Source organism: Lissotriton vulgaris, chromosome 8, assembly GCF_964263255.1.
Source record: "Lissotriton vulgaris chromosome 8, aLisVul1.2, whole genome shotgun sequence".
Lineage (NCBI taxonomy): Eukaryota > Metazoa > Chordata > Amphibia > Caudata > Salamandridae > Lissotriton > Lissotriton vulgaris.
The window spans coordinates 357,569,753-357,584,939 of NC_141696.1; the positions used below are offsets into that span (position 1 = coordinate 357,569,753).

At 51.8% G+C, this 15,187-nt stretch overlaps 1 protein-coding gene across 2 annotated transcripts in view; it reads right to left on the reverse strand.

Annotated features, from left to right (window-relative positions):
* The window catches only part of DDX3X (DEAD-box helicase 3 X-linked), a 414,092-nt gene that overhangs the window by 84,808 nt on the left and 314,097 nt on the right, over positions 1–15,187 (reverse strand). For both annotated transcript variants that reach the window (XM_086934122.1, XM_086934121.1), the window contains one exon: positions 3,735–3,916. In XM_086934122.1, coding sequence (XP_086790248.1) covers positions 3,735–3,916 — 182 coding nt within the window. The remainder of the gene's footprint in view (positions 1–3,734; positions 3,917–15,187) is intronic.

The window sequence follows — 15,187 nt, forward strand, 5'->3', positions numbered from 1 at the left end:
TGTCCTGTTGACGCGGAGTCTAGAGAACCTTCGGGTCACTTAGTCCTTTCTTTGGGTCACCGAGAGCTTTCTTCGGGTCGTCGAGTCCTTTGCTGGTGTCTACCGTCTTTGGCGCTGACGCACTCTGCTCGAGCACCTTGACTTTAGTCTTCGGCGCGGCAGACTTCGTCTCGACGCCCTTGACTTGAGACTTTGGCTCACCCTTCTGCTTCTTCGGTGCAGAGGGCTCCGAGGCCTTGGATCCGACCAAAGCGATGCGCACTTTCGGTTTCGAGGACGGCACCTGCGCAGCTTCTTGTGTCGAGACTGTAGGTTTCACTTTCGGTTTCGATTTGCCAGGGTGTGTCTGTGGCAATGTCTGTGGCCGAACCCGAAGGCAGGGCTGTAGAACCCATCGTAAGATCTTGGGTAAGGCCTAATGGCGATCCCTCGACCTGAGCCTTATGAATTGGCACGGCCCCAGTGTCAGTTTGAGGAAGCTCTTCGTCCGAGCAATCCTCCATGGCCCCGAGGTAGTCTCCTACCTTGTCGACGACTTCTTCGGCTTCGAACATTTCGGCATCCGCTTCGTAGTCTTAGTCGACATCCGACGCGGGGTTCGACTCACTGATGTCCCTGGTAGATTCTTCCTCGACATCCCCTGCATCGAAGATGTCCACAGGCGCTGGTGCAGCGTCCTGGGCCTCCTGGCGCGCAGCTCATCGAAGCTTAAGCGTCTTCTTGGACCTGAAGCGGGAACAAGCCATACACTTGGCTTCATCATGGTCCGGCGACAGACACTTGTTGCACACCGGGTGGACGTCGATGTGGGGATACTTCGAGTTGCAGACGAGACATCGCTTAAATGGACTACGGTCCATGATGAACTGTCGATAGGGTCTGAAGCGTCGACTAGGCCTTCCGCGTCGAAAGCACGTGGGTGTAGGGAATCCGGCTCGGGACCGAGCTGGAACAGCTAAGACCGAACGCAAGACTATACCGACGATTAGACTAAAGACCTTTTGGTCTTAAGAAAGTTTATCGATTCTGACAAGAGGGAACCCAAAGACATTTGAACCCAATGGTGGAAAAAAACAATCTGAGGATGGAGTCGATGCCCATGCGCACTGTAGTCCAGGGGAGGAGCCACCTATCTCGTGATACTTCGAAGACTCTTCCAGGACAACAATGTGCAATCATCCGGACCCAACACTAGGCGGCGATCTATGCACAGATATGAATTCAGCAGCCCACATGCCTCGAACTCTTCCCATGGGTCACCTGATGACCCAGCCATATCATCTGGGTCAGTAATGTCATCTATTTGTTGATAACTGTTGAGTAGGTATAGTCGTCGTCCTATGGTATACTATGTGTAGTAGCTGGTGAGTTTGCAAGAGAAATATCTACTAGTATTTCTACTTGTGGTGAAGGAGGTCTTGTGGGAGAAGTCTGAACATGCTTCTATGAGGGAAAAGGAGATTACTTAGGACAGTCCATTTTCCTCTTTTCAGGCACTGTATATATTTGTCCAGTTTGTGGATGAATTTTCAGAGTCTTGCTTTACATCAGGCTGGAAAAGCTCTTTTACAGGTAAATCTTTCTTCGATTTATGTGGTTTGGAGTAGTCAGGTTTAGCTTTTACAATGTCTATTATCTTTGGAACGGTTCTTGTTTTTGGTTCTGAAGATTTATCTAGTTTGTTTGGATCAACTCTTTTTGGATCCGAAGTTTTGGGTGCAAAATGTTTAGACTCGTCCGTTCTTGGTGCTAAAGTGTGTTTTGGTATGGAAACCGGTTTCGTAACGGCTTTCGGTGCTGAAGTTGGTTTAGCAACGTCCTTTGGTGCTGAGCTTGGTTTCAGTTCAATAACCCTTGGTATTGAAGGGTTTCTTTTCGGCATAAGCACTTTCTGCTTTTCGGGACAGATGGTCTGACTCGAGCCCGAGTCGATGGAGGCTTTTTAATAGTCTTCGCTGCCGAGCCCGAAGGCGGGGCTTCGGAAGTTCGATCGGTGTACACCCGGATCCGAAGGTGGGGGTGGAACCAAAGCCTGTCCCAGTATAGGGGGGCGAACAGGGTCGACGCTCTTACTCACGACCTGTTGACCAGCTGGAAGAAGATAGTCATCTTCTGATCGATCCTCTGCTCCGGAAGCAGAGTCCTCTGCCTCGGAAGCGAAGTCTTCTTGCTGTTTGACATCTACCTCGATCGGCGCTTCGTCTATGAGGTCTGGTGTCGACGACGATGACTGTTCCATAACTCTTCAAGCTAGACGGTCCCTGATTGTTTACTTGGACCCGAACGAAGCGCGGGCCTCACAGTCTACACTCTTGTGCTCTGGAGACAAGCACAGGTTGCAAAATTCAGGCAGGTCGGTGCGGGGAAACTTGTGTCCGCACTTCGTGCACTTCTTGAACGGTTTTCTTTCCATGAGTAAAACGCCCAATGGCTCAGTTGGGCCCAACGGCCCAGACGTGCGCTGGAATGGAGAAGTGGATCCTCTCTTCGACGCGGGCGACAGGAATCAGTGTCGAAGACTATATTGTAAATTGATGTATTGATTCGAAAAGAGATCAGTAACGGGACCGAACGATACACATCAGAGCCAGACGGCGGAAAAAAAAAAACAATCCAAAAATAGAGTTGATGCCCATGCACACTACGGTCTAAGGGAGGAGTCACCCAGCAGACAAAGACTCTTCCAAGACAGCAACAAAGTGTAATCATCCGGGCCGACCACCAGATGGTGATCTAATGCAATAGTGTGTGGTCTGCAGCCCATATGCCTCGAACAGACCTTTCTTTTCTTTCCCAGACATTCCTTAAAGAATGTACCTGAAGACAGTGCAAAGTTTTACCAGATCCAACTGAAGAAAAAAGAACAAAGTTCCTCAAAAAGGTTGAAAAAAAGCAGAGGCTGAGCAGAGCTCAATGGAGACTCCCTAGCACAACGCGCGGTAGAAAGTCTGAGGGGCAAAAGGTTCTCAGATTTCTAGAGGTTGAGGAGATCTGATTGGTCCAGATACAAGTTTGGTCTCTTTAACATAACGAAGGTTATGGGTTGCAAAAAGGAAATGGTCAGGCCTCTTTTCAGTTTGCTATACAACTAAGCATTTCTTTTTTATATACCTTTTTAGAGACTCCAGTCTCGGCGACTGGGAATGATTCAGGCATGTGAATCTATGAAAGCGCCAACACTGGAGTAAGAGGTGTATATGCTACAAAATGAGATGAGGCCTAGGCCTTTCTTTTTTTGTACCTATTGCTATGTTATTTTTTTATTTACCGGGGACTTCCACTCAGACGACAGGAAGGATACAAGCTATGGGAATCTATGAAATAGTCCTTTCATAAACGGTTTCATGATTCCTTGAGAGAAAAGTATTTGTGCAAGAAAGTGCCCTCTTTTTGAACGGCTGTCCACATTTTTGCTATACTGTTGACAGTGTGCCCTGAGCTCCTGCCAATCAGGTACCCAGGTCCTATTTTCTTATCCTAAATGAGGTCTTCTCAGGTCACAGTGCCCGAGTTCCTGTGGTACCATTTACCAGGGACTGACTTGTGGCCAGAGTGCCAATTGGGTTTGGTCTTCAAAGCAGTTTTAGGGAAAGAACACTGGCCTTTGGTACCCAATTGGCAGGAACCCAGGGCACACTCCAAGCACACCAGCAGTTCAGCTCAGTGTGGCAACCATGCAGAAAGAGGGCACTTTCTCTCAAAAGTGAAAAGAGCTTTAAAATTAAAATACTCACCGCAGTGGCAACCAGAATTGGACATTTCCCAGAGCGGAACTGATGTAGAGCTTCTTCTCGGTCTCGTTGAGAGCGATCCCCATGAATGCTTGTGCAAGCATACCCTTCACGGTACAGAAAGTCCTCTAGCGAATCCGCTCCCTTTTTTGTTTCTACGAACACCAAGGTCAGCGAATCTTTACCTAAAACATAAATGAATATATATATGGTCAGATACACACCTTGTTTTGAAAATGTTGGTCAGCAATCAGTTGTCAACATTAACTCACTCAGTACAGCGCAGTCACTACAAATATGCAGTTGCTCACTGTGTAGTAACACCTGTACCTGTTCCAAAGGTTTTTTGCTATGAAGTAGTGAAAAATATGTAGTGAAAGCAGTGTGGCTGGGGGGGCCCGAATATGCTACTTACCAGTATGCATCTGTTGTTGGCATATAGGGCTGCTGACATTCATATCTGTGCATAGATCGCCGCCTAGTGTTGGGTCCGGATGATCTCATAGTTGTCCTGGAAGAGTCTTCGAAGTATCACGAGATAGGTGGCTCCTCCCCTGGACTACAGTGCGCATGGGCATCGACTCCATCCTCAGATTTTTAACCATTGTGGCAAAAATGGTGTAATACTGAAAGTGATGACCATGCCTGAAAATGATTCGGAGTGCTACAGCTGCGACAGGTGTGAAACTATGTGTATGATGACCATACTAGAAATCTGAATTCTGCAGCTGCTACAGGCGGCGGGGAGGAGGGCGGGCGATATGAATGTCAGCAGCCCTACATGCCAAAAACAGATTCATACTTGTAAGTAGAATATTCGGTTCGAGGCATGTGGGCTGCTGAATTCATATCTGTGCATAGAATACATAGCAGTCCCTCCATTAACGGCGGCCGCCCGTGCCAGATGCAGCAGTTTGGAAAAGTGTTTAGAACAGCCTGCCCTACAGCTGCCTGCTGTTTGGAGTGCACATCAACACAGTAGTGTTTTGTAAATGTGTGTGGTAGACCATGTGGCTGCTCTACATAGGTCTTCCAAAGGAATATTTCCAAGGAAAGCCATGGAGGCCCCCAACTTCCGGGTGGAGTGGGCCGGCGATGGAATGGTGTGTGCGCTTGGCTTTCTGATAGCAGATCGGAATACATTTAACGATCCACCTGGCTATACCAGCCTTGGAAATGGGGTTGCCTTTGTGTTGGGGGGAAAAGGCAAAAAATAGTTTAGTCTTCCGAAAATCTTTGGTCCTATCAATGGAGTACGTTAAGGGCCTCTTGACGTCAAGTGTGTGGAGCATCCTCTCCGCGACTGACTCTGGATTTTGGAAGAACACAGGTAGTTCTATAGTCTGGCTGATATGGAACTGAGAAACCACCTTAGGAAGGAATGCAAATGCTACTTACCAGTATGCATCTGTTCTTGGCATGTAGGGCTGCTGACATTCATATCTGTGCATAGATCGCCGCCTAGTGTTGGGTCCGGATGATTGCACATTGTTGTCCTGGAAGAGTCTTCGAAGTATCACGAGATAGGTGGCTCCTCCCCTGGACTACAGTGCGCATGGGCATCGCCTCCATCCCCAGATTGTTTTTAGCCATTGGCAGAGATGGAGTGAAGTATGTGAGTGATGCCCATGCTAAGAGCATAAAAATATATGTAAAGGAATACTGCAGCTGCTACAGGCGCCGGGGAGGAGGGCGGGCGATATGAATGTCAGCAGCCCTACATGCCAAGAACAGATGCATACTGGTAAGTAGCATTTGCAGTTCGAGGCATGTGGGCTGCTGAATTCATATCTGTGCATAGAATACATAGCAGTCCCTCCATTAGCGGCGGCCGCCCGTGCCAGCTGCAGCAGTTTGAAAAAGTGTTTTGAGAACAGCCTGTCCAACAGCTGCCTGCTGTTTAGAGTGCACGTCTACACAGTAATGTTTAGTGAAAGTATGTGTGGTAGACCATGTGGCTGCTCTACATATGTCCTCTAAGGGAATGTTACCTAGGAAAGCCATAGAGACCCCCAACTTTCTGGTGGAGTGGGCTCTTGGTGGAATTGTGAGAGTGCGTTTAGCTTTAGCGTAACAGATCTGAATGCATTTCACGATCCACCTAGCGATCCCAGCATTGGAGATAGCGTTTCCCTTGTGGTGTGAGGCAAATGCAACGAAAAGTTGCTTGGTCTTACGAAAATCTTTTGTCCTGTCAATGTAGTACATCAAGGCTCTTTTAACATCAAGGGTGTGGAGCATCCGCTCCGCCAGTGACTCTGGGTTTTGAAAAAACACTGGCAACTCAATTGTCTGGTTCATGTGGAATTGAGATACAACCTTGGGTAAGAATTTAGGGTTAGTGCGGAGCACCACCCTGTTAGCGTGAACTTGGAAGAAAGGTTCTTGGATGGTGAGCGCCTGCAACTCGCTAACCCTCCGTAGCGATGTAATTGCTACTAAGAAAGCAACCTTCCAAGTCAGAAACTGAAGCTCACAAGAGTGCAGTGGCTCAAAGGGAGGACCCATCAGCCTTGTAAGAACCACATTGAGGTTCTATTCCGGAGCTGGCGGTGTCCGTGGTGGAATGACTCTTGAGTCCTTCCAGAAAAGCCTTGATAGCAGGGACCTTAAAAAGTGATAGGTGTTACCTATTCTGGAGGTATGCTGCCATTGCAGACAAGTGAATGCGGATGGAAGAATACGCCAAATTGCATTGGTACAGGTGGAACAGGTAACAAATGATGTTCTGAATGGAAGCATCTAACGGGTCAATATCGTGGTTTACACAGTAAATGACAAACCGCTTCCATTTAGCCGCATAACAAGCTCGAGTAGCGGGCTTCCTTGCCTCCCGAATGATGTCCATGCAATCGGGGGGAAGATTGAGGTAGCCAAACTCTAGGACTTCACGAGCTAGATCGCCAGGTTGAACTGTTGCCGATCTTGTTGCTGAATGTCGCCATGGCTCTGCGTCAGAAGGCTGGAAGTGAGATGAAGCCTTTGGTGCGGTACCATGGAGAGTTCCAGAAACGTGGTGTACCATGGTTGTGCGAACCCACGTTGGAGCAACCAGGATGAGAGTCATCGAGTGCTGCCTGAGTTTGCGTGCCACCAGCGGTATCAGAGGTGCTGGGGGAAAAGCGTACGCAAATCTGCCTGACCAGTTCATCCACATCGCATTGCCCTGCGATTGCGGGTGTGGGAACCTGGCGGCGAAGCTTTGGCATTTTGCGTTCTCCTTTGTGGCGAACAGGTCTATCTCTGGATGACCCCACTTTTGGAAGTACGGTTGGAGTACTGATGGATGTATCTCCCACTCGTGCATTTGGTGGCTGTGCCTGCTGAGCAGGTCCGCCATCTGGTTGTCTTTGCCCGGGAGATGCTCCGCCATGAGGAAGATGTTCCTCTGAATGGCCCACTTCCACATGCTCTGAGCCAGATGAGACAGCTGCGGAGAGTGTGCTCCCTGCTTCTGAATGTAGTACATGGCCGTCATGTTGTCCGTCCGGATCAACACGACCTTGTTGCACAGATGTACTTTGAATGCCTTTAAGGCCATGAAGATTGCCATCAGTTCCAGAACGTTGATGTGCATCTTCTTCTGCTGTAGTGTCCATAGTCCCTGCACCGTGTAATGGAGTACATGCGCTCCCCATCCCTGGAGAGAAGCGTCCGTTGTCAGGATAATCTGCGGCACAGGCTCCTGGAACGGTCGTCCCTTGCAAAGGTTGTGTGTATTCCACCAATGCAGAGAGTTGAACGCCCGACCGCTCACCAACACTAGGTCTGTCAGTTGCCCATGAGCCTGAGTCCACTGACGTGCCAGGCACTCCTGAAGCGGACGCATATGTAATCTCGCGTGCGGGACGATGGAGATGCAGGAGGCCATCATGCCTATCAACTGCATGAACACCTTCGCTGGAAGCGAGTGCTGAGGTCTGAATCGTTGGATCAGCGTTTGGATACTGGCGATTCTCACTGAGTTTGGCTGCCAGTGTGTTTATTGTCGCGCCCAGATACTGCCGTACATGGGCGGGTTGGAGATGGGATTTTGGATAGTTCAGCGAGAATCCCAGATTGTGCAGGAGATGAATGGTGCGGGACACGTGGTCGGCGCACTGTTCTGTTTTTGCTTGAATGAGCCAGTCGTCCAGGTAAGGGTAGACGTGGACGTTCTGGCGTCGTAGATGCGCCGCCACAGTCGCCAGGCACTTTGTAAAGACTCTTGGCGCTGTGGTGACTCCGAACGGCAGAACCCTGAACTGGTAGTGCTGGTTTTGGATCGTGAATCTGAGATACTTCCTGTGGGAAGGATGCAGGGGGATGTGAAAGTATGCGTCTTTCAGATCCAACGTAGCCAGGAAGTCCCCCTGTTGAAGCAGAGGGAGCACCTGCTGCAGCGTGAGCATATGGAAATGCTCCGAGAGAATGTACCAGTTGAGGGGCCTGAGGTCCAGGATGGGCCGCAGGGAACCGTCCTTTTTGGGGATTAGAAAGTACAGAGAGTAAACTCCTGTACCCCTTTCCTGCAGTGGAACGAGCTCTATTGCACCTTTTTGCAGCATGACCTGAACTTCCTGCTGCAACAAGAGCAAGTGCTCGCCGGACATAGGACGGCTTCTTGGAGGTATGTTCGGTGGAGTGGAGGTAAGTTCCAGACAGTAACCGTACTGGATAAGAGACTTGACCCACCTGTCCGTGGTGATGATCTCCACGCGGGCTGGAACTGCTGGAGTCTCCCCCCGACCGGTGTTGTGTGGTCGGGGGGCAGTGACAAGGCATCACTGCTTGTTGGCGGCGGTGGAACTGGAGCTGTTGTTTCCACGTCCCCTGCCTTTGATGTTATTGCCTCTGTAGCCACCTCTACCCTTGTTGGTGTATGAGGTCTGGGTATTGCCTTTGTAGTACTGAGTGGATTGCGATGCCTGACCCCTTGAGGTGCCTCTGGTATTGGAGCGGCGAAAGGAGCCACCCCGAAACTGCTGAGATTGAAGGGCCCCCATAGACTTGTCTATCTTTTTTCATCTTCTCAAGCGTCGCATCCACCTCAGGGCCGAACAAATGGTCAGGATTAACCGTCTGGCTCAGGATGGTCGTTTGTATATCGGGTTTGAACCCTGAAATCCTAAGCCATGCATGCCTTCTGAGCAACACACTAGTGTTGATCGCCCTGGATGCCGTATCAGCCACATCTAGCGCACATTTTATGGAAGCATTTGTGATGAGCTTTCCCTCTTGAATTAACATCTCCCCTGCCTCCTTGTACTGGTCAGGCAAGTGCTGCAGTAGTGCCTCTAGGGTGTCATAATGAGCCCTATCGTAGCGTGCGAGTAGGGCCTGAGTGTTTGAGATGCGCCAAATGTTAGCTGCCTGTGCAGCAATCCGCTTCCCTGAGGCCTCAAATATTTTCGACTCTTTGTCTGGGGGAGGAGCGTCACCAGTTGTCTGAGTTCGCCCTCTTGCGAGCGTTGGAAACTACTAAAGAGTCTAGTGGCAAGTGTCCCTTGATATATGTTGGATCCGAGGGCGCTGCCTTATATTTTTTATCAATGCGTGGATTGATAACACGTGCCCGAGTGGGCTCCTTGAAGACCTCCTGCGCGTGCTTGAGCACTCCCTTGAGCATTGGCAAAGTTTTGATTGACTTTTCGGCCACAGAGAAAGTGTCAAACAAAAAGTCTACATCCACAGGATCGGAGTGCAGCTCGACATCGTGGTTAGCTGCAGCTCTCTCGATTAGCGCGTTGAAGGCAGCAGAGTCCTCCGTTGGCGAAGTCTTTGGCGCAAAGAGATGTGGTTCCTGACCCGACTGCGGGTCCTCGGGGTCGCCTCCGGCAGACCAAGGTACATGTTCCTCCTCCGGATCCGAGTACGCCGGATAGTTGTACTCGACCTCTTCCTCGTCGTCATCCCCCGCGGTAGAGTGAGTTGGGGAACGCGGCAGGTCACTTGGGGATGCCGGCGCCGGAGGCGCTGAAGCACCCGCAGAGTCCATTTTATTTTTTAGAGGAATGCGAAAGTGTTCCAGCACCGGCTCCGTGGTGATTTTTCTCTTGAGGAGGGACAGTTTCCCAGTATTGGCGTCGATGATGACTTCACGACGTTCTTCCTCCGCGAGTGGTTGGAGCCGAGGTTTAGCCACCACCGGAGACGCTTTGGGCGTCGACACCTCCTTAGAGGGCACCCCAGCCACCTGCTTCGGAGCGAAGGCCTTTGGCGTCGACTTCGGCGGTAGGGTGAAGCGGATAGGCGTGTGCGCCTTGGACGGCTTCTGAGCGGGCTTCGACACTCCAGCCTCTGGGTCTGGAAGCTCCGCGGCTGTTCGAATCCGTTGCAGGGACTCCTGGACCTTCGAGAGGGCTGGAGAGGGAGCGACCGTATCGCTTGATTTCCCTGGCTTGGGAGTTGCGTCGGCGAGAGGCAGTGTCTTCGGAGTCGACGCGGTACCCTCCTTGGCTCCGGCGGCCGGGGAAGCCTGAGTTTTGGGATCGCCTTGACGCTTCCTTGAAGCCTTCTTCGGGTAGTCGACCGCGACCATCTTCGGCGCCGACGCAGCCGCGTCGCACGACTTTGCTTTCGGCACCGACCCAGATGCCTTCGGGTCGGCCATCTTGGCTGGACTGTCCATGTCGGCCATTTTGGATTTCTTAGGTTTTGACGCCTCCAGAGCCTTCTGTATGGCTTTCACTTTCGGTTTCGAAGCCGGAGCTGTTGAACGCGAAGGCTTCACTTTCGTTTTTGAAAAAGTGAGTGGCACCTCCAAAATGTCCGTGGCGGGGCTGCTGGACTTGTAACAGGGTTTTGGGTAAGGCCCGAAGGCGATCCCTCGACCTGGGCCGCAGGAAGGGGTCCGACCCCTGAGTCAGTCCGGGGTTGCTCGTCCTCAGAGCTATCCCCCACAGTGGCAAAGGCCGTATCGTCGTCCCCTACCTCGTCGTCGGCTCCGTCAAACTCCTCGTTCCCTGCGTCGTAGGCCTCCCCCTCGGACGCAGGGCCAGAGTCCGAAACCTGCTGGACATCGTCGTCTCCGACGTCTTCCTCGAAGATGTTGTCCGGCGGGGGCGCAGACAGTTTGGCCTGGAGTCTCGCAGCCCGACGAATCTTGAGGGTCTTCTTGCACCGGAACTTCGAGCAGGCCATGCACCTGGCCTCGTTGTGGTCTGGCGACAGACAGGTGTTGCACACTGGGTGCACGTCGAGGTGCGAGTACTTCGCGTTGCATACCGGGCACCGTTTAAACGGAGTCCGTTCCATGGCTGGAGCGTCGAGTGGGCCCGTCCGCGCCGATAGCACGCGGAAGGGCAGCGAGAGTTCGGAGCTGGAGAAAACAGTAAACCCGAACGAAAACGATACCGGCGCCAAGCCTAAAGACCTTTTGGTCTCGAGTAAAGTGAGTTAACAACTATCGGTTCCGACAGAGGGAACCGACACACATCCGAACCCAATGGCGGAAAAAAACAATCTGGGGATGAGGCGATGCCCATGCGCACTGTAGTCCAGGGGAGGAGCCACCTATCGCGTGATACTTCGAAGACTCTTCCAGGACAACAATGTGCAATCATCCGGACCCAACACTAGGCGGCGATCTATGCACAGATATGAATTCAGCAGCCCACATGCCTCGAACCTTGGACCTCCTGCTGCAACAAGTGCAAGTGCTCGCCGGACATAGGACGGGTTCTTGGAGGTATGTTTGGTGGAGTGGAAGTGAGTTCCAGACAGTAACCGTATTGGATAAGAGATTTGACCCACCTGTCCGTGGTGATGGCTTTCCACGCAGGTAGGAACTGCTGGAGTCTCCCCCCCGACTGGTGTTGTGTGGTCGGGAGGCAGTGACAAGGCGTCACTGTTTGTTGGCGGTGGAGGACCTGGAGCTGTTATTTCCACGTCCTCTGCCTTTGTTGCCCCTGTAACCACCTCTACCCTTGTTGGTGTATGAGGTCTGGGTGTTGCTTTTATAGTATTGCGTGGATTGTGATGCCTGACCCCTTGAGGTGCCTCTGTTATTGGAGCGGCGAAAGGAACCACCTCGACTGTAGGGCCCCCATAGACTTAGCAGTGTCAGTATCTTTTTTCATTTTCTCAAGGGTTGCATCCACTTCTGGCCCAAACAGGTGGTCTGGATTAACTGTTTGGTTTAAGATGGTTGTCTGTATGTCTGGTTTAAAGCCTGATATCCTAAGCCATGCATGCCTACGGAGTAGCACGCTAGTGTTTATAGCTCTGGAAGCGGTATCAGCCACGTCCAGTGCGCACTTAATGGAAGCGTTGGGGATGAGCTTCCCCTCCTGAATTAACATTTCAGCTCCCTCTTTGTACTGATCAGGTAGGTGCTGTAGAAGGGTTTCTAGGGTGTCATAGTGTGCCCTATCGTAGCGTGCAAGTAGGGCTTGCGTGTTTTAAATGCGCCAAATATTAGCTGCCTGCGCAGCAATACGTTTTCCTGAGGCTTCAAAGATCTTCGATTCTTTGTCTGGGGGAGGAGCATCACCTGTGGTCTGCGAGTTTGCCCGCCTGCGTGCGTTGGATACAACCAAAGAGTCCAGTGGCAAGTGTCCTTTGATGTACGTTGGATCAGTGGGCGCTGCCTTGTATTTTTTGTCAATACGAGGATTGATGACTCGTGCCCGGGTGGGCTCCCTGAAAACCTCTGGCGCGTGCTTTAGCACTCCCTTGAGCATTGGCAATGTCTTGACAGTCTTTTCAGCCACCGAGAAAGTGTCAAACAGAAAATCGACATCCACTGGGTCCGCATGGAGGTCGACATCGTGATTGGCCGCAGCTCTCTCAATAAGAGTGTTGAAGGCTGCAGAGTCCTCTGTTGGAGAAGTTTCTGCAGCAAAAAGCTGCGGCTCGTGTCCTGACTGAGGGTCGCCTCCAGCCGACCATGGCTCATTGACCTCCTCCGGATCCGAGTACGCAGGATAATTGTACTCCTCCTCCTCGTCCCCGTCACCCTCCCCAGCGTTAGAGCGAGTGGGTGAGAGTTCCAGACCTTGCGGAGATGCAGGCTCCATAGGGGCAGAAGTACCCGCAGAGTCCGACTTCTTTTTGAGTGGAATACGAAAATGTTCCAACACTGGCTCTGGTGTGATCTTCCTTTTAAGGAGAGCGAGCTTGCCTGTGTTGGCGTCGATGACAACCTCTCGACGCTCTTCGTCCGTGAGTGGCTGGAGCCGAGGCTTCGGCACCACCAAAGATGCTTTAGGCGTGGACACCAGCTTCAAGGGCACCCCAGCCCCATGTTTCGGAGCGAAAGCCTTCGGCGTCGTCTTTGGCGGCAGCGTGAAGTGGATCAGCGTCTGCGCCTTTGCCGGTTTCTGTGGAGGCTTCAGCGCCACATCCTTCGGTTCGGGAGCCAGTGCTTCCTTCCGAATACGTTGAAGGGACTCCGTGACCTTCTTGGTAAAGGACGGCGAGGGTTGGACCGTCTCGAGCGAGTCCTCCGAGTCCTGATTCGGGTCGGTGATCAAAGGCACTGTCTTTGGAGCCGACACATCACCGCCCTTGGCTTTGTCGACCGGGATCGGCGCAGCCAGAGCTTTGGGGTCGTCCTGACGCTTCTTCGAGGCTTTTTTAGGGTCATCGACCTTCTTGGTGTCGACGCGGCTCTTCAGAGCGTCGACCATCTTCGGCGCCGACGCAGCCGCGTCTGGCGTCTTCGCCTTCGACACCGGGGTCTTCGTGTTGGCCAGTTTAGCGTGGCTCTTGATCTCGGCGGCCATTTTGGACTTCTTCGGCGCCGAGGCCTCTGGAGCCTTTGGTCCCACCAGTGCGACTTTCACTTTCGGTTTCGAGACGGATGGTGCGGACCCTGATGGCTTCACTTTCGGTTTCTGTACCGGGAGTGGCGCATCACTAATGTCTGTGGCCGGGCCCGGAGGCGGGGCCGTGGGACGAGTATTGAGGTCTTGGGTAAGGCCCGATGGCGATCCCTCGACCTGGGCCTTATGCTGGGGTTCGGCCCCAGAGTCAATATGAGGATGCTCTTCTTCCGAGCTATCCTCCACAGCGGCAATGGCCCCGTCGTCGTCCCCTACCTCCTCGACGACTTCCTCGAACTCTTCATTTCCCGCGTCGTAATTCTCATCGTCCGACGCTGGGTCAGAGTCCGAAACTTGTAGGACGGTGTCGTCTTCAACGTCTTCTTCAAAGATGTTGGCTGGAGGGGGTGCCGATAACTGGGCCTGCAGTCTTGCGGCCCGACGTAGCTTGAGAGTCTTCTTTGACCGGAACTTGGAGCAGGCCATACACCTGGCCTCGTCGTGGTCCGGCGACAAGCATCTGTTGCACACTGGGTGCACGTCTAGATGTGAATACTTAGAGGCACACACCGGGCACCTCTTAAACGGAGTTCGTTCCATGTTGAAGTAGTCTGGAGCGTCGTGTATGCCCGACAGCACGCGGAAGGGCAGCAAGTGTTCGGAGCCGATGAATAAACCAACCCGAACGATGGACAATACCGACGCGAGTCCTAAAGACCTTTTGGTCTCAAGTTAGGAAAGTTATACAACTATCGATTCCGACAGAGGGAACCGAAGCACAACCGAACCCAATGGCGGAAAAAAACAATCTGGGGATGGAGGCGATGCCCATGCGTACTGTAGTCCAGGGGAGGAGCCACCTATCTCCTGATACTTCGAAGACTCTTCCAGGACAACAATGTGCAATCATCCGGACCCAACACTAGGCGGCGATCTATGCACAGATATGAATTCAGCAGCTCACATGCCTCGAACACCTGGAGGCGAAGCTTGCATTTTGCGTTTGAGAATGGTGAACAGAACCCTGCCTGCTTAACAGGTCTGCCATTTGATGGTCTACTCCCAGGTGTCCTGCAAGGAGATAGATTTTGTGACGTATGGCCCACCTCCAAATGTCCTGTGCAAGTTGTGACAGCTGGTGAGAATGTGTCCCGCCCTGCTCCTGTATAGAATAAATGGCTGTCATGTTGTCTGTATGCATCAGGATAGCTTTGCTTAAAAGGTAAACTTGAAAGGCTTTGAGCGTTCAAAATACTGCTAGTAGCTCTAGGCGATTGATGTGGAGCTGCTTTTGCTGTTGACGTCACATGCCCTGAACTGTGTGAGTTTGGAGATGAGCTCACCAACCAGTGAGCGATAAGTCTGCTGTTAGCACTATCTGAGAAACCGAGTCAAGGAATGGCCCGCCCCTTGGAAAGGTTTTGTATGTTCCACCACTGTAGAGAGCGATGGGTGCGGTCAGCAAACACTAGATCTGATAACGACCTTGAGCGGGGTTCCACTGACGTGCTAAGCATTCCTGTAGGGGACACACTTAGCATCTTGCATAAGGAACAATTAAAATGCAAGACTCCATCATTCCCAGCAATTGCATGAACACTTCGAGCTGGTAATGTGTTCAGGCTGAAACTGCGATATTAGTCTGCATGTCGCTGATCCTTACTGGGTTTGGACACGCTAGGGCTTTGAGTGTCTAGATACACTTGTGTT